The sequence below is a fragment of the Canis lupus genome, chromosome 5, assembly GCF_003254725.2.
Source record: "Canis lupus dingo isolate Sandy chromosome 5, ASM325472v2, whole genome shotgun sequence".
NCBI classification, from domain to species: Eukaryota; Metazoa; Chordata; class Mammalia; order Carnivora; family Canidae; genus Canis; species Canis lupus.
This window is the reverse complement of record NC_064247.1, coordinates 15,070,603-15,091,192: the sequence shown is the minus strand read 5'-3', so window position 1 is coordinate 15,091,192 and position 20,590 is coordinate 15,070,603. Positions and strand designations below refer to the sequence as shown.

Here is a 20,590-nt window from a genome sequence, read left to right as displayed (position 1 = left end):
ATTAACGTAAACTAGCAGAGCCTACCCGAAGGCCCAAGGCTCTCCTATCACTTGAGAAGTTTCAAGAGCTCAGAGGTTACATTCCAGGAAACTGGGTCAAAGGACTGACATGTTCTTTGTTATACAACAGGTTACCCCTGATCTGTGGCAAATGGTCCCTTTTAGCAAAACATTCATCCCTTGAGCATCTACACTTCCTGTAGCATTTATATAACAGATAAAGCAATAGTATCCACAAGAATATACCAAACATTCAGAGCTAGGGTAGGGATAGGAAGCTTTTAACTAAGTTTCCCAATACATTTGACCGTCAATATTAATATTGTAATGTAACCAACAAGGCCGGTGTTTTACCGTATCACGCTATGGTAGATGTGAGCTGGAAAAGGAGTCAGAAGATGTTGGCACATTACTAGACTCTCATACAATCATGATTAGTCTAGTCCAGGGTCACATCATATGATGAGAATGTCTCCTAACAAGGCCAACTCAGGTTTGCAGGCTTCCGCTTTCTCTCGTCAAGTTCCAAAGCAGGAGTGGTCTCGGCAATACGTGTATTCACCCTTTCAGGCGTCAGGTGTAGCTGAACCATGAGGCCGCATCACTTCTTGCTCTGAGCCTCTTTTTATTTTTTTTTTTATTTTTTTATTTTTTAAATTTATTTTTGTTTATTTATGATAGTCATACAGAGAGAGAGAGGCAGAGACACAGGCAGAGGGAGAAGCAGGCTCCATGCACCGGGAGCCCGACGTGGGATTCGATCCCGGGTCTCCAGGATCGCGCCCTGGGCCAAAGGCAGGCGCCAAACCGCTGCGCCACCCAGGGATCCCTGAGCCTCTTTTTAAAGTGTTACTGTAACAGTGGATTTCCTCCACTACTCATTTCTTTACCTTCAGCTACTGTTTCTCCTTCTTTTCATTTATATCCAAACTTTTCTACCTTTGGAAAGGACATTGGGTCCGGCTGCTGGCCCAGATTGTGGGCATCAGTGCTAGTCTGGCAGGTGCCCCCCCATGGTCCCCTCCCACTCACATGGTGTCACATGGGTTTACTTCCTACCCATAGGCCTGAGTGAGGCCCAAATACAGCCGCTTCCAGTGACGCTCCCATTTAGCCAGATGGGGTGAAGGCGCAACGCTCTGCATCAGGACCTTAGGAATCCGGACATAGCAGTTTAAGGGTAGAGTTACATTTTCTTACCTAGGAACCATCCCTGCTTCTGACACATGTAGCTGCTGCCTTGGGCCTGGCCCTTCTGCATCAGGTAGAAAAAAGAAGGTTGAAGTGACATGGGGGAGAGAGAAAATAATGGTCATATCATTGTCTTCCTCCCATGTGGGAAGAATTTCATGGCCATACCAGCCTCCTGTCTACCTCTTCTCGCCTAGATTCCCCCAGAAAAGCAGAGGAATCTATCCAGTGGGACCCCCCCACACACCTGTGAGGTTGTGCCAGCCAGCCCTTCATGCCTGCATCTCCCCGCTTCAGACAACCAGTGTTTTATTTGTCCATTCCAGGGATGTCTGGGTGGCTCCGCGGTTGAGCATCTGCCTTCGTCTTAGGGAGTGATTCCGGGGCTGGGGATCGAGTCCCACATCAGGCTCCTGGCAAGGAGCCTGCTTCTCCCTCTGCCTATGTCTCTGCCTCTGTGTGTCTCTAATGAATAAATAAATAAAATCTTTTTAAAAAATGGTCTATTCCAGCTTTCTATTGTACCATTAATCAGAGGATGAAAGTATTCCCTGGTCTGGAAAATGTAACTCAGTGTCCAAATTGGCGCCATATTTTCTGATCTGGTCCTTTTATGGTATTTTGGGCATGTACTGCTACACCTGACACTGAGTGTCTGTTCCTGCCAGCATCAATCTCACTGGCCAGCCTCACCAGGGAATCTGCCCTGTAGCCCATCTCCTTTGTTGACAGGACAGCTCTTATTGGCATTTTGTGCCTCAGAGGTGGCAAGTGCTGAATATCCAGATTCAGCCCACCTCTGCATGGCTGTAACCTCTCGATGTCTCATTGGTTTGTGAATATGAGTGGCCACCTCATGTGAACACACAGGGATTCCCACTTGCTGGCCCTAATTATTTTCCAGTCTGAGAAGGGGGTCCTTCTCATAGGCATCAATGTGTTCTATTTTAACAAACCCCTTAAATTTCCAGGGACTTCCATAGGCCGGTGCCACGCACAGGCATTGTTGCTGTGGACCACTTTCCATGGCCCTTCCACCTCACCATATGGCCAGGATGGTGGCCACTAAAAGTAGGTAGAAGCACAGTGACAAATAGTACACATGCAGTTCAGCCCACCAAGCTGATCTGTTTTTTTTTTTTTAAAGATCTTAATTATTTATTTGAGAGAGATAAAGAGCAAATGAACGGAGGGAAAGGAAGAAACAGACTCCACACTCAGCATAGAGCCCGACATGGAGCTGGATCTCATGACCCTGAGATCATGACCTCAGCCAAAATCAAGAGTTGGATGCTTAACCAACTGAGCTACCCAGGCGCCCCTGGTTTTATCATCTTTGGTCAGGGTGGCAGGCTTCCTGTGCTGTCTGTTCACCTTGGAAGGACCATCCAGGGATGCCTGGTGGCTCAGTGGTTTAGTGCCGCCTTCAGCCCAGGGCGTGATTCCGGGGTCCTGGGATCAAGTCCCACATCGGACTCCCTGCAAGGAACCTGCTTCTCCCTCTGCCTGTGTCTCTGCCTCTTTCTCTCTCTGTCTCTCATGAACAAATGAAAAAAAAAAGAAGAAGAAGAAGGACTATCCATGAACCAAGAGCTGTTTATAGGGCACTATCCAAGTGGCAGTAGAATCCAGCGCTCCTCACTTGGTTCCAAAGTCAGTTCTAGAGGAAAAGTATGGGGTTAGTTCTACGTTCCCCCAGCAGCATGCCCCTGCATAGACCATGTCCCCTGCATTATGGAACTCTTCCAGGCATATATCGTTTCTCCAACATCACCCAAGATACTGTGGGTGTTTCTGGCTTTAAGATTATCTTATGTTGGGGCGCCTGAGTGGCTCAGTTGGTTGGGCATCTGCCTCTGACTCAGGTTATAATCCCAGGGTCCTGAGATGGAGTCCCACATGGGGCTCCCTGCTCAGCAGGGAGTCTGCTTCTCCCTTTCCCTCTGCTGCTCCTCTGCTTGTGCTCTCTCACTTGCTCTCTGTCAAATAAATAAAATCCTTTTTTAAAAAAAGCTTTTATTTATTTATTCATGAGAGACAGGGAGAGAGAGAGGCAGAGACATAGGCAAAGGGAGAAGCAGGCTCCATGCAGGGAGCCTGACATGGGACTTGATCCCGGGTCTCCAGGACCACACCCTGGGCCGAAGTCAGTGCTAAACCGCTGAGCCACCTGGGCTGCCCCAAATAAATAAAATCTTAAAAAAAAAAATTATCTGTCCTTCAGAGGGGCAGTCTCAATTAGTGCCTGATAACAAGCTAGTAATTGCCTCTTAAATGGACATTTTTCTAGTCCAAAGTCTGGCAGGCGTGCTGGGAGGGGCCCCAAGGTGCCCTATAGGCTCCATAGAAGGATGTGATCTGGGTGACCTCAGGCAATCTTACTGGTGCTGGTTGGAATGTCCTATCCATACAAGAAGCAATAGCATGATGGGTAGATTTACATGCCTTTTGTTTTATAATACTAGAGACTGGAAACATTCCTCTCTCGACACAACATCCGCCCCTGTAACGCATCCAGCAAAACAGAGGCAATCACTTCACGTGAAAAGTGTTCAAACACCAAATAAGCTTTCACCTCAGTCCCTTTGACCCTGGTGTTCTTAACCATGACAGTTTGGGTTTTACAGTACTAGGAAGGGTAGGTGCCATCCCAGGCCAGACGTGATAGCCACTCCTCAAAAGCATTCAGCAGAAGGAGAAACAACCCCTTGACATATAGTCTGTCTAAACATTCCGATTTCCATCCCAAGAGTCACCTTAATCCCACCAACTCTTGCATTTTTATGTCCTTTCAGTCTGACTGTAGCCCCTTTCAGGGCTTCACTGGTGCTTTTGGTATATAGTGCATGAGACCCCAGGGCACAGAGTCCAGAATCTTCTCTACCCTCTGACCATTTTGCCTGCTCATATGTGTAACACTTTGCCTCCCCAGCAGGAGACAAAGCTAGGGGACCCTCACCTTTTCATCAATCTTAATTTTGATTAAATTGCAGGGCCTTTGCCTCAGGAGGTGGGAGGTCAGATTTCTCATTATCATCTTTGCCTTGCAAAGTTTTTTTCCTATTTCCTTCAAAGTAGGGTGATTAAAACAGATTTGTTTAGGTCCCTTGCATCTTGGGGGCCTCCAGGGCTCCCATTGGTCCACTCAATTTCGAAGAAGTGCTGCATTAACATTTCTACCCACAGCTGCTTTATTCACCCCATTTCTCAGTAACTATTTAAAGATTCCACCCTGCTGGGATGAGTCCATTGGCTCCCTCCCCGTCTATTCTGTTCTCTTGGAAATCAGTCTAGCTTGCTTCATTATTGTTGTTTTAGATTCATTTTTTCGCCTTTGCAAACAGCTCTGAGGCTGTGGCTGCACCTCAGGCCAGCCAGAAGTGGGATCCTCCCCCTCACATTCCTTAGGCAGGGGCCCTGAGATGAGAGGCTGAGGTTTGGACTGGCCAGAGTAGAAGCTTGGCCCATCTCTCGCTTCCATGTTTGCTATTATAGGATAATAATAACCCAGGGATTGCATTTTTAAATTTTTTCTTATTATTTTTCATTTTCCTTTTTTATTTATTTATTTATTTATTTATTTTTTATTTTTCATTTTCTTAAGCGCCTAGTGAGCCAACACTCTGGGAGTTGGACCCGTCATCTCCAAATTCCATTGATAACTTTCACCTCCAGGAACCGATCACAACATAGCTGCTGTTCCAAACCGTGGGCGACCCTACAGCCATCCAGGAACCAAAGCATGCTCATCCATTGTTCTTTCATCTTGCTTTCCCTGAGCCACATGTTCCAGCCAATCAAGGTCATTCTAGCAAATCACACATTTGCTGACATCATCTGCAATACTACAATCCAATCTTGGTACCAATTAGCTCAGGCCATGGGCACAGTCCACAACAAGACAGGCCTCACTCCAGCTAGCACTGCCAGTTCCCTGGTCCCCAAGCTACGCCCATTTCTGACCAACTGGCTACAAATTTGGAGGTTGCAATCAACCCATCAGGTTCAATAATGTGCAGACTCCCAGAACCCAGGAAAGCACTATACTTACGATTATAGCTTATTATGAGGATACAAATGAGGACCAGCCAAAGACACACATAGGAGGAGGTCTGGGACAGTCCCGAATGCAAAGTTTCCCTATCTTCTTCCCAAAGAATCAGGATACATCACCTTCGTGGTATGTCAAAGTGCTCACCAAACAGGATGCTCCCCTGAGTTTTGGTGTGAAGAGTTTTGGTACTGGGGTCTCATTCACACGGTTGGTTGAATCACTGGCCATGTGACTGAGCTGTCTTCAGCTCCCTCTGCCCCAGAAGTCAGGAGGTCGGGTTGGCATCCTGTGGCCCAAGGCATCAATCCTCTACTCACACAGTCTTTCTGGTATGGCCATGCCCATCCTGAGACATCCTATCAGCATGATCATGTAGGGGCTCCCACGAGTCACCCCATTAATATAAACTATCAGTGCCACCACGGATACCCAAAACCTATCACTTGGGAAATTCCAAGAGCTTAGAGATTATGTCCCAGGAGCCCAGGATGAAAACCAGACAAAATGCTTCATTATACAACAAGTAACTTGTGCCATAAAGGATTGACTTAGTGGGCCTGCTGTGTTCCAACCCTACACATTTCAGAGAGAGTCTGGTGTGGGCCCAGCTCCTGAGCGATAAGCACTAATCTGCTGGAGCCCTGCCAGACAAAGCTTTATCTGGGGCCTTCGGCCATGCCAGATATTTTATGCTACTAATGTGATGTATGGTAGGGATTGAGGGCCACCCAATATCACTCTGACTTGAAGACCTAGAGACTAGGTAAGATAGGGCATACAGATGCTCCACGCCTCTGTCACTGAGTCCCAGTGAAAACCCTGAGTGTGAGGTTCAGGTAAGCTTCCTGGTTGACCATCTTTCATGCATATTGTCACATACGTTGCTGAAAAAATTAGGGATACCCAGGTGGCTCAGTGGTTGAGCATCTGCCTTCGGCTCAGGTTGTGATCCCAGGGTCCTGGGATCGAGTCCCATATCAGGCTTGCCACAGGGAGCCTGCTTCTCCCTCTGCCTGTGTCTCTGCCTCTCTCTCTCTCTCTCTCTCAAAAATAAATAAATAAAATCTTTTTTAAAAAAAGAAAGAAAATTAAATTAATCATACAGATGAATGGAACTTGTGTTTCTTCCCTCCTGGACTCTGCCCTCTGAGCCTTTTACCATTCCTGATTTTAACCACTATCCTTCACTGGAATAAACGTCACCATGGATGTAACTATCTGGGGAGTACTAAGTCACTGGAGCTGCAGTGGTCTTACAGACCCCAGACACAGTTTTTCTATACTTTTGGCAACTAACCTCATGCTTGACAAAACTCTTGATCACACAGCCTCTCTGAAAATCCTTATTACAATTGCTCAGAACCAAATCTATGAATCACTCCAGGTAATCCTTTCCCCTTTATATTCCACAACCATCAGCAAGTCCTATCAGCTCCACCTTCAAAATATATCCCATACTGAACCCCTTCTCACCTTTCTGGTCCTACCACCGGCGCCCCAGCCCTGGTCCTTCTCTCTTGCCTAGCCTGCTCCTACCTTTGTCCCAGCCATGGAGGCCTCCCTTGAATAATGACCTCAGAGCCGTTGCATTGCAGTTTCCCTGCCTGGACTGTCTTCCAGATGTGCACAGAGACGGTTGCCTCCACAGTTCTGCTCAAACGTCTCCTCCACACACACGCCCTCCCTTGCAGTCCTCTCTGAAACACCCTCTGCTCACCCCGAGCAGCTCCCTCACTTCCTTTTACTTTTGGGTATGCTTCTATCAGGACTTTCCTTACCAGTTATGTAAGGCCCACGAAGATAGGGACCTCATTTCTCTTGTTCGCTCCTGCAGCCCAAGAGAGCTCAAGAAATCCATTTAAGTGAGAAAGGGATGATGCCCTGTAAGCCTCGGAGGCAGGACAGGGTCATTTATCTGTCTCATTTGGAGATGGGAACTATGGCTCTGAAAGAGGTTTGGCTTGCTCTTGGTCCTAGAGGTGAAACTCAGGAGCGCTTTTCAGGCCCTTATACTGCCTCTCACCTACAGGCTGGAGAAGCCAGAAAACTGGCAGAAAGTTTCCTAAGAGGAGAGCCCTGCAGAGTTTGAGGAGGAGGCTAGAGCGAGGGGCGGAGGGAGGGAGGACACTGGCCAGCCAGCAGCCCGCTCTTTCCCGAGCGCTGGAGGTCTGGTGCCTGGTGTCCAGCACAGAGCCTGCCACACAAGGAAAGCTAATTTCCTTCCCTCCCCTTCTCTCCCAAGAGCTGACCTCCAGTGCTGGAGAGCTCATCTCAATCTCCTGGCCCTGGCCTTCCTGCCTGCCCCCTCCCTCTGACTTCTCCATTCCTACCTGTCACAGGGTGGGGGCAGGGCGCCCTGGGACCCCAGCCCCAACAGAAGCAGCAGGCCCAGTTCCCAGGACTTCCTATGCATGGTGGTGGCTGTGGCTGTGGCCGTGGCCGTGGCCGTGGAGTAAGCCCTGATACCTCTTGCTTGCTGGGGTGCAGCCTGATTCACCTGCCTACTCAAGGCAGCCAAAGTCCACGTTTGAGGCGTGGCCGCCAGAGGGGCCGGATGCCAGGTCTACGCCAGGCCAGGTCTACGCACAGTGCACAGCGGCTTGCACTCCTGCGCTCAGGTCACAGAGGCCAACCCCTGCCCCCTAACCTTGTACTTTTCCTCCCATGTCTTTTTTTTTTTTTTTTAAATTTATGATAGTCACAGAGAGAGAGAGAGAGAGAGAGAGAGGCAGAGACATAGGCAGAGGGAGAAGCAGGCTCCATGCACCTGGAGCCCGACGTGGGATTTGATCCCGGGTCTCCAGGATCACGCCCTGGGCCAAAGGCAGCCGCCAAACTGCTGTGCCACCCAGGGATCCCCTTTCCCATGTCTTTTTAGTCTTGGCAGGTGCCACTGTATGGGCCCTTCCCTGAGTCACATGGTGGGGTTGCTGTGGGGCTCCAGGCACATGAGTGTCAGGGGCATAATTAGGTCACACATCTGGGACCAGATGCCAGTTGCTCCGCTGGCCCCAAGATCACCACTGCAGAGAATTACCTTTTCCTTTCATGTTTCAGATACAGTGGCTCCAGATTCTGTCCCAGGTGCAACGTGAGGCAGGGGCCCATGAGGAGGCTCAGCGGTGCTCGGTGCTTGTGCTGGAGGACGGATGGCTCAGGCCTGAGATGACACAGGGCTGCGGGGAGGAAGTGTGCACGGTAAGGTGTGCGCTATAAGCCGGTCACCGTCTGAGATCAGTGACCATGTGACCTTTCCTTAGGACTCAGGCTTGTAGTCTAGGGTGTCGGTTGTGGTGCCTTGTCTGCCACAGACAAGATGGCCCGTCCCTCCCCACCTCTGTCCTGTTAGTTTGCCCACCTCCTGGGAAGCCATCTCTGCCTCCAGATGCTACATACTTCCTTCCTTTGTTTTTCTTTATATATATTATTTTTTAAATTTAAATTCAATTAATATATAGTGCATTATTAGTTTGAGGTAGAGGTCAGTGATTCATCCATCTTGTATAACACCCAGTGCTCATCCATCACGTGCCTTATGTCCATCACCCAGCCACCCCCTCCCCCCGCTCCAGCTACCCTCAGTTTGTTTCCTATGATTGAGAGTCTTTTATGGTTTGTCTCTGATTTCATATTTTATTTTTCTCTCTCTCCCCCTATGATCCTGTTTTGTTTCTTAAATTCCACATGAGTGAAATCATTTCATTATCTTTTTCTGACTTATTTTGCTTAGCACATATCCTCTAGTTCCAACCATGTTTTTGCAAATGGTAAAATTTCATTTTTTTTTAAAGATTTTATCTATCTGTCTCTCACACATACACACACACACACACACACACACACACACACAGAGAGGGGCAGAGACACAGGCAGAGGGAGAAGCAGGCTCCATGCAAGGAGCCTGACATGGGACTCGATCCCAGGTCTCCAGGATCAGGCCCTAGGCTGAAGGTGGTGCTAAACCACTGAGCCACCCGGGCTAAGATTTCATTTTTTTTGATGGCTGAGTAGTATTCCATTGTGTGTGTGTGTGTGTGTGTGTGTGTATATATAGTATTCCATTTTGTGTATATATCTATATCTATCTAATCTATCTATCTATCTATATCTATATATAAGTCTTCTTTATCCATTCATCTGTCAACAAACATCTGGGCTCTTTCCATAGTTTGGCTCTTGTGGACATTGGCTATAAACTGGGGTGCAGGTGCCCCTTCAAATCACTATGTATCCTTTGGGTAAATACCTAGTAATACATTTACTGGGTCGTAGAGTAGCTCTATTTTTAACTTTTTGAGGAACCTCCATACTGTTTCCCAGAGTGGCTACACCAGCTTGCATTCCCACCAACAGCCTAAGACAGTGAACCCTTTCCTCGCATCCTTGTCACTACCTGTTGTCTCCTCTCCTGACTTGTTCATTTTAGCCATGCTGACTGGTGTGAGGTGGTATCTCATTGTGATTTGATCCGTATTTCCCTGATGCCAAGTGATGTTGAACATTTTTTCATGTGTCTGTTAGCTGTGTGTATGTCTTCTTTGGAGAAATATCTGTTCGTGTCTTCCACCCATTTCTTGATCAGATTGTTTTTTGGGTGTTGAGTTTGATAGGCTCTTTATAGATCTTGGATACTAGGCCTTTAATCTGATAGGGCATTTGCAAATATCTGCTCTTATTCTGTAGGTTGTCTTTTGATTTTGTCAACTGTTTCCTTTGCTGTGCAAAAGCTTTTTGTCTTAATGAGGTCCCAATAGTTCATTTTTGCTTTTGTTTTCCTTGCCTTTGGAGATGTGTCTAGCAAGAAGTTGCTGTGGCTGAGGTCAAAGAGGTTACTGCCTGTGTTCTCCTCTAGGATTTTGGTGGATTCCTGTGTCTCGCATTTAGCTCTTTCATCCATTTTGAGTTTATTTTTGTGTCTGGTGTAAAAAAGTGGTCTAATTTTGTTCTTCTGCATGTGGCTGTCCAATTCCCAACAACATTTGTGGAAGAGACTGTCTTTTTTCCATGGATGTTCTTCCTTGCTTTGTCGAAGATTAGTTGACCACAGAGTTGAGGGTCCATATCTGGGTTCTTTATTCTGTTCCATTGATCTATGTATCTGTTTCTGTGTTAGTACCACACCGTTTTAATAATTACAGCTTTGTAATACAGCTTGAAGTCCAGAATTGTGAGGCCTCCAGTTTTGGTTTTCTTTTCTTTTTTAAGATTTATTTATTTATTTGACACACAGAGAGAGCACAAGCAGAGGGAAAGACATGCAGAAGGAGAGGGAGAAGTAGGCTCTTCACTGAGCAGGGAGCAGGGAGCAGGGATATGAAGCTTCATCCCAGGACCAAAGGCAGACACTTAACCGACTAAGCCACTCAGGTGCCCTGGTTTTCTTTTTCAACATTCCTCTGGCTATTTAGAGGTCTTTTCTGGTTCCATACAAATTTTAGGATTATTTGTTCCAGCTCTGTGAAAAATGTTGATGGTATTTTGATAGGGATTGCATTGAATGTGTAGATTTCTCTGGGTAGTACAGACATTTTAACAATATTTGTTCTTCTAATCCATAAGCATCCTTCCTTCCTTTTAAAAAATATTTAAAATTTTTAAAATTTATTTATCTGACACAGAGAGAGAGCCAGAGAGCACAAGGCGGGGGGGCGCATAGCAGAGGGAGAGAGAGAAGTAGGCTCCCTGCTGAGCAGGGGCCCAACACAGGGCCAATCCCAGGTCCCTGGGATCACAACCTGAACTGAAAGCAGATGCCCAACCAATTGAGCCACCCAGGTGCTCCTTAAAAATATTTTTCTTATGGTTAAATAGATACTACATAAAATCTGGCATTTCAACCATTTTAAAGTGCAGAATTCAATTTACATTTTATTTAAAGTATTTTGCAACTATTGCCACTATTTTCAATTAAAAAAAAGACTTATTTATTTTCTGAGATCACAATCTGAGCCAAAACCAAGAGTCAGATGCTTAACCTACTGCAGCATCCAGGCACTCCATCAAAACTTTTTTATCATCCCAAAGATGTATTCTTTTTTTTTTTTAAGAGATTTTATTTATTTATTCATGAGAGACACACAGAGAGAGGCAGAGACACAGGCAGAGGGAGAAGCAGGCTCCCTGTGGGGAACCTGATGCAGGATTCGGTCCCAGGACCCTGGGATCATGCCCTGAGCCAAAGGCAGATGCTAAACAATTGAGCCATCCAGGCATCCCCCAAAGATACATTCTATAACCATTGAGCAGTAAGTCCTCAGTTCTCTCTCCCCAGGTCCCCTGGAAACCACTATTCTATCTCCTGTGACTATGAATTTATGTATTCTAGATATTTCATGGAAGTGGAATCATACAATTCATGTCCTTCTGTGACTTTTGCATTATTCAGTGTAGAAGTCTTTTATCTCCTTGCATAAGTTTAGTCTAGGTATTTTACTTTTTAAATGTTATTGCATATGGGATGGCTTCTTAAATTTCCTTTTCAGGTTGTTCTTGGCAGGTGTATAGAAATGCAACTGATTTTTGAGTATTAATCTTCTATCTTCAGCTTTACTGAATCTGTTTACCAGACTCAGCTGCTTTCCTGTGGATCCTTTGGGATTTTCTATATATAGAATCATGTCACCTGTGAATAGATATATTCTTCTTTTCCATTTGAACACTTTTCTTGTCTTGTTCCTTTGGCTAGCTGAATAGCAGAGGTGAAAGTAGATAGACATCCTTATCTCACTCCTGATTTTAAAGAAAAGCTCTCAGTCTTTTGCCAGTGAGTGTAATAGTACATGTGAGTTTTTCATAAATTCCCTATATTGCTCTGAAGAACTTCCCTTCTATTCCTCATTTTTAGAATTTTTTTTTAAATCATAGGAGGGTGTTGGGTTTGTCAAATGCCTTTTCTGCATCAATAATTATGTTGGGTTTTTTTCCTTTGTTCTGTTAATGCAGTGCATTACATTGGTTTTCTTATGTTGAACCATCCTTGCATTCTTGGAAAAATCTCACTTGCACAGTGTGTAATCCTTTTAATATGCTGTTGGATCTGGTTTGCTAGTATTTTGTTGAGGATTTTTGCATTATATGTATAAAATATTGGGCTGTAATTTTCTTGTGGTATCTTTATACAGCACAAGACTCAAGTGTTGCTGGTCTCATAGGAGGAGTTAGGAAGTGTGTCCTCCTCTTCTATTTTGGAAGTTTGAGAAGGGTTGGCATTAAGTTTTCTTTAGGTGTGTGGTAGAGTTAGCCAAGGAAGATGTTGGTCTTGGACTATATTAGGATTTTCCAGAGAAACAGAAACTAGAGAATATATGTGCATGTGGAGAGAAAGAATGAGATTTAGCTTTAAATTTTTTGCTTATATGATTGTGGAGGTTGGCAAGTCCAAAATCTGTAAGATAGATCAGCAGGTTGGATACCTGGAGAAGTCTAAAGGCAGTCTCTTGACAGAATTCCCTCTTCTTCTGGGGACGTAAGTGTTTAAGGCCTTCTATTAAGGCCTTCAACTGATCAGATGAGGTCTACTCACAATATGGAGGGTATGAAATAAGAACGGAAAATCTCATTCAAAATACAGTCAGGATGGGGCACCTGGGTGGCTAAATTGTTAAGCGTCTGCCTTTGGCTTGGGTCGTGATCCTGGAGTCCTGGGATTGGGTCCTATGTTGCTCTCCCTACATGGAGCCTGCTTTTCCCTCTGCCTATGTCTCTGCTTCTCTTTCTCTCTGTGTCTCACAAATAAATAAAATATTTTAAACAAAAAAACAAACAAAAAAACCCAAAGATACAGCAAGGAAGTCCTGAAAGGGGCATGCTCACAGAGGTACCACCATTCAAAGCTAACTTTACATATCTCAGCAGGAGAAAAAGTTCTCTCTTTGCCCAGCAACAAACCAGCCAACGAGAACCACCACAACTCAGTCAATGAAAAGTCCCTACAACCCTGAATTTCTGCTCTGTTTGGAATGGAGTTTCATTTGCAACTATTGCCACAATGGAGTTTCATTCCAAACAGCCCCTCCCAACATCTTTCTTTCCTCTATAAAATAACACTCCTTTCCTTTGTTGTCTGAACTTGTCTATGGTTTGCATGCCCTGAATTGCAATTCCTCTATTTCCAAATCAATGCATTTTCCTATAAATGAATTGGCTATTTTTATTAAGGTTGACCAGGCTAATTTACTCAAAAGTCTCCTGATTTAATCTCATCTAAAAAATGCCTTCATAGAAATATCTAGAATAATTTTTGACTAAATATTGTGGTACCTCCATCTAGTCAAGTAGATACAGAAATTTAACCATCACGGGGAGGTTTCATTGTTGGGTGGTTGTTTATTACAATCTCTTTACTTGTTATAAATCCATTGAAATTTTCTATTTCTTCATGCATCAGTTTGGGTAATTTGTGGGTTTCTAGGAACCTGACCATTTTGTAGTGGTTATCCAATTTGTTGGCATACAATGTTCAGTTTTATTTTGTAAAGTCATAATAGTATCTCCATTTTATTCTTTTTAAAGATTTTATTTATTTATTCATGAGAAACAGAGAGAGAGGCAGAGACACAGGCAGAAGGAGAAGCATGCAGGGAGCCCGATGTGGGACTTGATCTTGGGTCTCTAGGATTACACCCTGGGCCAAAGGCGGCCCTAAACTGCTGAGCCACCCAGGCTGCCTCCATTTTCATTTCTGATTTTAGTTATTTGTATCTTCTTTTAGTCTTTGTCAAATTTTTTTCAGTAGCTATAAAGAAGCCCATGTAAGTCTCCATCTTAGGATGCTGGGATCATGTTTTTTATTTTATTTTATTTTATTTTATTTTTATTTTTATAGAGAACCACTTGCTTTACTCTGCACTCTGGGATCATGTTCTGAGCTGAAGGCAGATTCTTAACCTACTGAGCCACCCAGGTACCCCAATTTTCTCTCTGATTTTCTATTCTCTATATTATTTCTCTATGCCCACTTTTCATTTACTCTCTTCTGCTAGCTTTGGGTTTAGTTTGCTTTCCTGTAATTCCTCAACATATGAAGACAGGTTATTGATTTAAGATCTTTTGTAGAAACTTGCCCTGGGCGTGAAGGCAGTGCTAAAGCGCTGAGCCACCCGGGCTGCCCTAAGGCTCCAACTCTTAACATAGAAATATTACTCCCTTCAATTCTGTCAACTTTTACACACACTGTCACTCTGGGGTGACTGTGGTCTTAGCAGGGCTCTCTTCCTCTCTGAGCAACAAAGCTGATAAAATAAAGGCCAGTATTCCTGTATTGTTTTCAAAAGTGCCCAGGGTTATAAAATGATCTAGATTAATGCATTCAAATTTGGACTCTTTTGAAAGGATAGTTCAGGGAGACAGTATTTAATACTTTTTCTGATCCTATCTCCTTGCCCTCCTTCACAGCACTTGGGGTCCATTGCAGCTGGGAAACCAGGGCTGGGTGACTTTCAGTATTTGTAAGCATCTCAACAGAACAATAAAGCATTTGGAGTACATATTTGGGAAGCCAGGTTGCATGGGGTATGGGGCTGTGTCCCCACAGAACAGGATTTCCTCCTTATTAATGTTCTAGGAGGGAAACAGGTCCAACCCGTGACTTCTGGGTCCTTCCCCTGATCCCACTCCCAGGACTGGCTGGGGGTGGAGGATGGAGGATGAAGAGGCAGGAGAAGGTAGGTACTCACACAGAAGTTTAATGAGGCCCACGGGGCAAGGAGGCCCATCACTGTGGCAGGAGGCCGAGCAGGAGGCTGAGCAGAAGGGCAGCTGTAAGGCAGTGGAGCTGCAGGAAAACTTGTCTGGCTGCCGGAGCTCAGCCGGTCACCATAGCGCTCCAGGAGCATCAGGACCACTCCATTGGTCCAGCCAAAGCCCTCCTGTAGAGACAGGACCAGTGGGGTCCTTCAGAGGCTGTGAGATCCCCACCCACACGCCCTGGAACTGCCTAGCCCCAGGGGTACAAAGGAGCTCCAGTTGGCCTCCTCCCAGTGGACCCACATAATGGGAGGAATCAGAGGCCCAGATGGCGGTGGGGGGGCGGGGGGTGGGGGGGAGTCATGGCCTGCTGTGGGGACAACCAGCCCCGTAGTTCCCTGTAGGGTGTCGGCCACTCACCTGAACCTCGTACTCCCCTCCACCACCTGGCTGACCACCATTGCTGATGTCATACTGAGAACAGGACAGGCTGTAAGGTCGGCAAGGCCCCCAGGCTCCCCATCCCAGCCCTCCAGGGGGAGCAACACATGTGAGCCTCTTTGGGAGAAGGAGCTCTGGCCTGCAGCTCCCGCCCCTGCAGTGCCTGAGAATGACCACCGGGCGTCACCACTGTCCCTGGGCTTTGCAAAGCCTGGCGATCCCCGCCCTCCCCTGCTCCCCAGGGGGAGGAGCCCCAGGAGGTTCTGGGCTCAGGAGCAGCTCACCTTCTCATACATGGCCGAATCTCTGGAGTAGACCTCAAAGTTGGTTCGGACCCAGTTCTGAGCCAGCTGGAAAGCTACTTCCTGGGCCTGAGGTGAGGGAGACTTGGCCAGACCTGGACCCCACCCCAGGCAGGACCCTGAATCTCCTGAGTCCTCATCCCAGGGCCAGCTGAGGCCTGAGCCTTACTCTCCCCAAGGAGAGAGAGAGGCCCAGGTCCTAAGACCTTCATTGTGAACCCCGTGAAAAGCCAATGTGTTCCTCACCCAGGGCCCAAGTTTGGAGGGAGAAAGGAGGGCTGGTTCCCCTGACAGGTGAGGGTGGACACAAATGTCTGCTGGGCGGGAAACCAGAGAACAGAAGAGCCAGAGAAAGGCCCCCATGGCTTTTGTTCACACCTCCCCAGCACCGGGAGGCTGACCCAAGGGGTCAGCAAGGTGCAAGGGGTAAGGCCCTGGGTTATGCCCCATCCCTGCCTCCCTACCTCTGATGACCAGGTCCTGCAGGGGGGCCCAGGCATTGGGGAAGTCCCACTGCTGGCCTGTGTTCTGGAGAGAGGTCGGGATCCCGTACTGGTAGGTCAAGATCTGGCTGTCCTGAAAGGTTCCGGACATTCCTATGACTGGATGGGGTCTGGATGAGGAGCCAAGAGGCTGGCTGGGCGCCCCTAAAGCCAGGTGTCCCCCTTCTTGGGCTTTTCTCTTGGCTCGCAGCTGCCCCCTGGTGGCTCCAGTGGGACCCGCAGGCTCAGACCGAGGGGTGGAGCAGGAGGGGGTGGCTGCCCCTTGCCAGAGGTCACTAGCTCAGAGTCAGGGAGAGAGCAGGTGGTCCTGCCCACAGTGTACCAGCCCGCCCTGCTGCCCCCCTCACCTCAGATATTTCAGAGCCTTGTCCGTGACACCCAGAACAGAGAAGCAGCTGTCCCAGAACGAGGTGTGTCTGAATGGGTCAAGTCCTACGTCCTTCCATGTTCAAGGTCATAGTCAAATCAGGGACCTTTCTCCTCATTTCATAGAATGGCCTTCAAAACAGCCCAGCGCAATTTCTGCAAATTTCAGTGATTCATGGCTTTGGAGGCGTATTCTGGGGGTGAAACTAGGTTTAGATAGAAGGTCCCAACCCTCGTACCCTAAGGCAGCTCTCTAGAAAGAAATTTGGGATGGCCGGCGGCAGGGGGATAAAAGAACAAAGTCTACTTCTAACTCTTCACCTCTTCCCTGAAATCCTCACCAACCTCTCCCCAGGCCAACCTAAATTGTCTTGCCACCTCCTGGCTACCCGCTACCTTTCATGCCTAATTATTTCCTCCTCAGCTGGGCTCTTCCTTCCCTGAGCTAGTCAGACCACGCCCCTGCTCAGGAATAGTTGCCACTGATGATTGTGGCCTGTGGTCAGCACAGTCTGTTAGACTCTTTCTCTTTGTCTGAGGCTCAGAGAGGGCAGTGGTGTGCCCAAGGCTGTACAGCATCTGTCCTCCTGGCCAGCCCCAGGGCCGTGACACCTGTGGCACAGAGTGGTGCTCTGGGCTCCTCCTTACCCAGCCCCACAGGAACAAACCCAGGCTCTGTTCTACTACCCCCGCCCCCAAATAACAGAGCCGACCCCTCTCTCACTGAAACCACACTCACTGGTACAGAACCAAGAGGCAACGAACAGAGAAAATACCTGGCAGAGGCACCCAGCAAGCCCCACATCCTGGTCCTACAGTTGTTCTCCCAAGGCCACAATCAGGTATGTCTGGTTCCCCGGGGAAAAGGCGTGGGGTTTCCTCCTGTTAAAAATAACCTTACTGGGCAGCCCGGGTGGCTCAGCAGTTTAGCACCATCTTCAGCCCAGGGTGTGATCCTGGAGACCTGGGATGGAGTCCCATGCCAGGCTCCCTGCATGGAGCTTGCTTCTCCCTCTGCCTGTATCTCTGCCTCTCTCTCTCTCTCTCTCTCTCTCTCTCTCTCTCTCTCATGAATAAATAAATAAAATCTTTTAAAAAATAACCTTACAAATAAATAAAACTGCCGATTATTTCACCAGCAAAAATGGGTTAATTTAGGAATAGCAAACATCTGTGATCTGGGATGAGTAAGCTACATGAAAACCATGAGCAACTTAGCACAACACAGGAGAATCGGGCTCTTGTATGGAGGAAAGAGGGATGCTGAGAATGTTGTTATAAATAAAAAGCCTATTGGAGGAAACTGGGAGTTCTGAGTGTGGTAGCTTTTCATTGGCTCAGTCGTGGCTGTCTCTCACTGGCTGGGCTGTTGCTGGGACAGAAGAAACCTTCCCCTCTTGCTGGGATCATAAGGCCGTATCCACCTGTGAGTTGAGGTCTGCAATTGAAAAGGAGTGTTAGGGTGGAGAGTTTCACCTGCTGGCCTCCTGAGTCCTTTCTTTAATTTTCATACTCCAGGGGCGCCTGGGTGGCTCTAGTGGTTGAGCATCTGTGTTTGGCTCGGGTCATGATCCTGGGGTCCTGGGATTGGGTCTTGCCTGGGTTCCACACCGGGAGCCTGCCTCTCCTTCTGCCTATGTCTCTGTCTGCCTCTCATGAATGAATGAATAAATAAATAAAATCTTTAAAAAAATTTTTTTTCACACTCAACACCTCAGATGGAGCGTGGGAGCCTTGGGTCTCTGGGGCCTGGTTTGGCGGTGGCAGCAGAGATAGGGAAGGGCAGTGGAGGACACGGTCCCCCCTTCCTGGTCCTAATGATAGCCACTGCTTGGTGAGCACCTGCCAGTGCCAGGCTGAGTTAGCAGGGACCCCAGAGGCCAGCATGGGGGGCCGAGCAGACCAGGCTCCCAGGGCCTCAGGCCTTGGCCAAAGCCACACAGCTGACCCGTCCTAGAGCCAGCACCCATGCCCCGGCTGCCTGGCTCCAGAGCCCAGAGCTGCCAGGGCCTCCACGGCCCGGCCTCCTCCAGCCTCGACACCGTGGGGGCCGCGGGGGCCCTGTGCCCTCTCCCCTGACCGCAGGTGAAGCCCGAGGTCCTCAGCCACCCGGAGCAGTTCTCTCTCATCTACGCAGCACACCCCTTCATCGTGCCTGGGGGGCGCTTCACCGAATTCTACTACTGGTGAGGGGCCAGGGCTGCAGGGGGAGCCCAGGGCAGGAGGCCGTCCTGAGCAGGGGGGGCACCCTGACTGGCCCGGGGGTGCAGGGGTGGCTGAGCTGTCCCTTTCCCCAGGGACTCCTACTGGGTGATGGAAGGGCTGCTCCTCTCCGAGATGCCCGGGACGGTGAAGGGCATGCTGCAGAACTTCCTGGAGCTGGTGCGAATGTAAGAGGGGGCGGGCACCCCAAGGCTGGGGCAGAGGAGCCCGTGGGTGGGCCTTGGCCTCGGCCGCGGGGCAGAGGCACCCAGCAGGCCCCCTTGTTGGCAGCTACGGCCACGTCCCGAACGGGGCCCGCGTGTACTACCTGCAGCGGAGCCAGCCCCCGCTCCTGACCCTCATGATGGACCGCTACGTGAGCCACACCAACGACACGGCCTTCCTCCGGTGGGCGCCCCGTCCCCCCGCCGCCCCGCACGCCCCCTCCCCAGGACCTCCCAGGGCGGGCCTCAGGGCGCGGGCCTGGGCTGAGGTGGGGCCTGGCTCCTGTCCCAGGGACAGCATCGGGACCCTGGCCTTGGAATTGGACTTCTGGACGCAGAACAGGATCGTCTCTGTGAGCTCGGGGGGGAAGAGCTACGTCCTGAATCACTACGCCGTCCCTTATGGGGGACCCAGGTAAGGAGCTGCCTGCCAGCCTCTCAGGCTCCTGCTGTTCACCTGGTTTGAGGGCCAGGGACGGACCCCGGCTCTCGGAGGCTGATGCTGAGGAGGTGGGTGCCCATGGAAGCCCTGGGGGCAGGGTGGCCCCATGCTGGCACAGGTCTCCTGGCTCCCTGCTCCCCAGCGAGGCTGCATAAGGACACAGGAAGGCTGCTGAAGAAACTTGTCCCGAGGTATTGGCGAGGCAGTGGCTGCGGCCCTCCTGTCCTCGGCCATCCCTGGGGCAGGAGAGGCCCCAGAGGACAGAGACACCAGGACTGGGGGCTGGGGCCTGTGGGGACGGCAGCGGTGGGAGAGCTCTGTTCTGGCAAGAGGGGGGTGCTGGCACAGTGAGGACCGGGAGAACAGCAGACCAGGAAGACCACTGTGGGGGCTTTGCGGCTTTGCAGCTTGGCCACCAGCCGGCAGCACCCCCTGGTCCTCCCAAGGCGAGACCCACCTGCGGGCCAAGGCTTAGAGGAGACAAGGAGCCTCGAGACCCCTCCCGCTGCTCGCCTGCTCAAACCACAGCCATCTGTGCATCAAAAACGCCTCTCTCTCTCTCTCTCTCTCTGTCTCTTTAACCCTGAGTTGCCTGAAAGATGTGCATGGTTGGGCTGGGGCTGAGTCACTAGGGCCGTTTGCCTCCATGGGAGGGTTGGGGATGACTCCTGAGCACTGGCTCTCAGACTTTGCACGTTTCTATATTTCTGCACATGGCAGCAATTTTTGCAGAAACAGCGATAAGGGTGCATCGGGGCCAGGCACTAGTCTGTTGCAGCTGCCTGTGGCTGCCTCTGCCCACCCAGGGCAGCCTCACGTTCTCACCTCAACCACTGGGACTTCCGCTCTCTGTGGGAACAGGGCACAGGGTCAGGGGCTCCCACCACACTCAGACTCCTGGGCACCACCCTGTCCAGCCAGGGATTCCGCAACCACAGACAAGGTGGCAGCAAAATTCAGATGCCCTGTGAGCAGTGGGGTTAGCAATATTTGCAAATGTCCATGAGAGATGTTTTACATATTTATTTATTTAATTTATTTAGGGATCCTTGGGTGGCTCAGCAATTTAGCACCTGCCTTTGGCCCAGGGCGTGATCCTGGAGTTCTGGGATCGTGTCCCGCATCAGGCTCCCTGCATAGAGCCTGCTTCTCCCTCTGCCCGTGTCTCTGCCTCTCTCTCT

The 20,590-nt window shown here is 49.0% G+C and overlaps 3 protein-coding genes across 5 annotated transcripts in view; 1 reads left to right on the top strand and 2 right to left on the bottom strand.

The window, feature by feature from the left end:
- TREH (trehalase) overlaps positions 1-15,047 on the bottom strand; it is a 25,937-nt gene extending 10,890 nt beyond the window's left edge. Inside the window, exons 1-2 of one of the 2 annotated variants that reach the window (XM_049109909.1) lie at positions 14,920-15,047; positions 8,283-8,421 (exon numbers count right to left, since the gene is read on the bottom strand). In XM_049109909.1, the coding sequence (XP_048965866.1) occupies positions 8,283-8,353 (71 nt within the window). In that variant the 5' untranslated portion in view covers positions 8,354-8,421; positions 14,920-15,047. Of the gene's footprint in view, positions 1-7,575; positions 7,807-8,282; positions 8,422-14,919 lie in introns of those variants that run through there. The other variant, XM_025465330.3, reaches the window with a different exon arrangement.
- On the bottom strand, positions 14,633-16,505 carry LOC112671015 (trehalase-like). The gene is made up of 5 exons (XM_049109716.1): positions 16,137-16,505; positions 15,655-15,767; positions 15,350-15,403; positions 14,858-15,111; positions 14,633-14,657 (listed from the first exon to the last, which is right to left on the bottom strand). Exons 1-5 carry the CDS (start codon positions 16,264-16,266, stop codon positions 14,633-14,635), a joined length of 576 nt encoding a protein of 191 aa, XP_048965673.1. The 5' UTR covers positions 16,267-16,505.
- LOC112671529 (trehalase-like) lies at positions 16,482-20,590 on the top strand. Of its 2 annotated transcripts, XM_049109910.1 has the most exons (6): positions 16,482-17,383; positions 18,627-18,727; positions 18,839-18,931; positions 19,035-19,151; positions 19,260-19,382; positions 20,453-20,590. In XM_049109910.1, exons 1-6 carry the CDS (start codon positions 17,027-17,029, stop codon positions 20,502-20,504), a joined length of 843 nt encoding a protein of 280 aa, XP_048965867.1. In that variant the 5' UTR covers positions 16,482-17,026; the 3' UTR covers positions 20,505-20,590. The 2 variants fall into 2 exon arrangements, with proteins under 2 accessions (XP_048965867.1, XP_025321581.3); XM_025465796.3 differs by lacking the exon at positions 20,453-20,590 and having other exon boundaries at positions 19,260-20,412.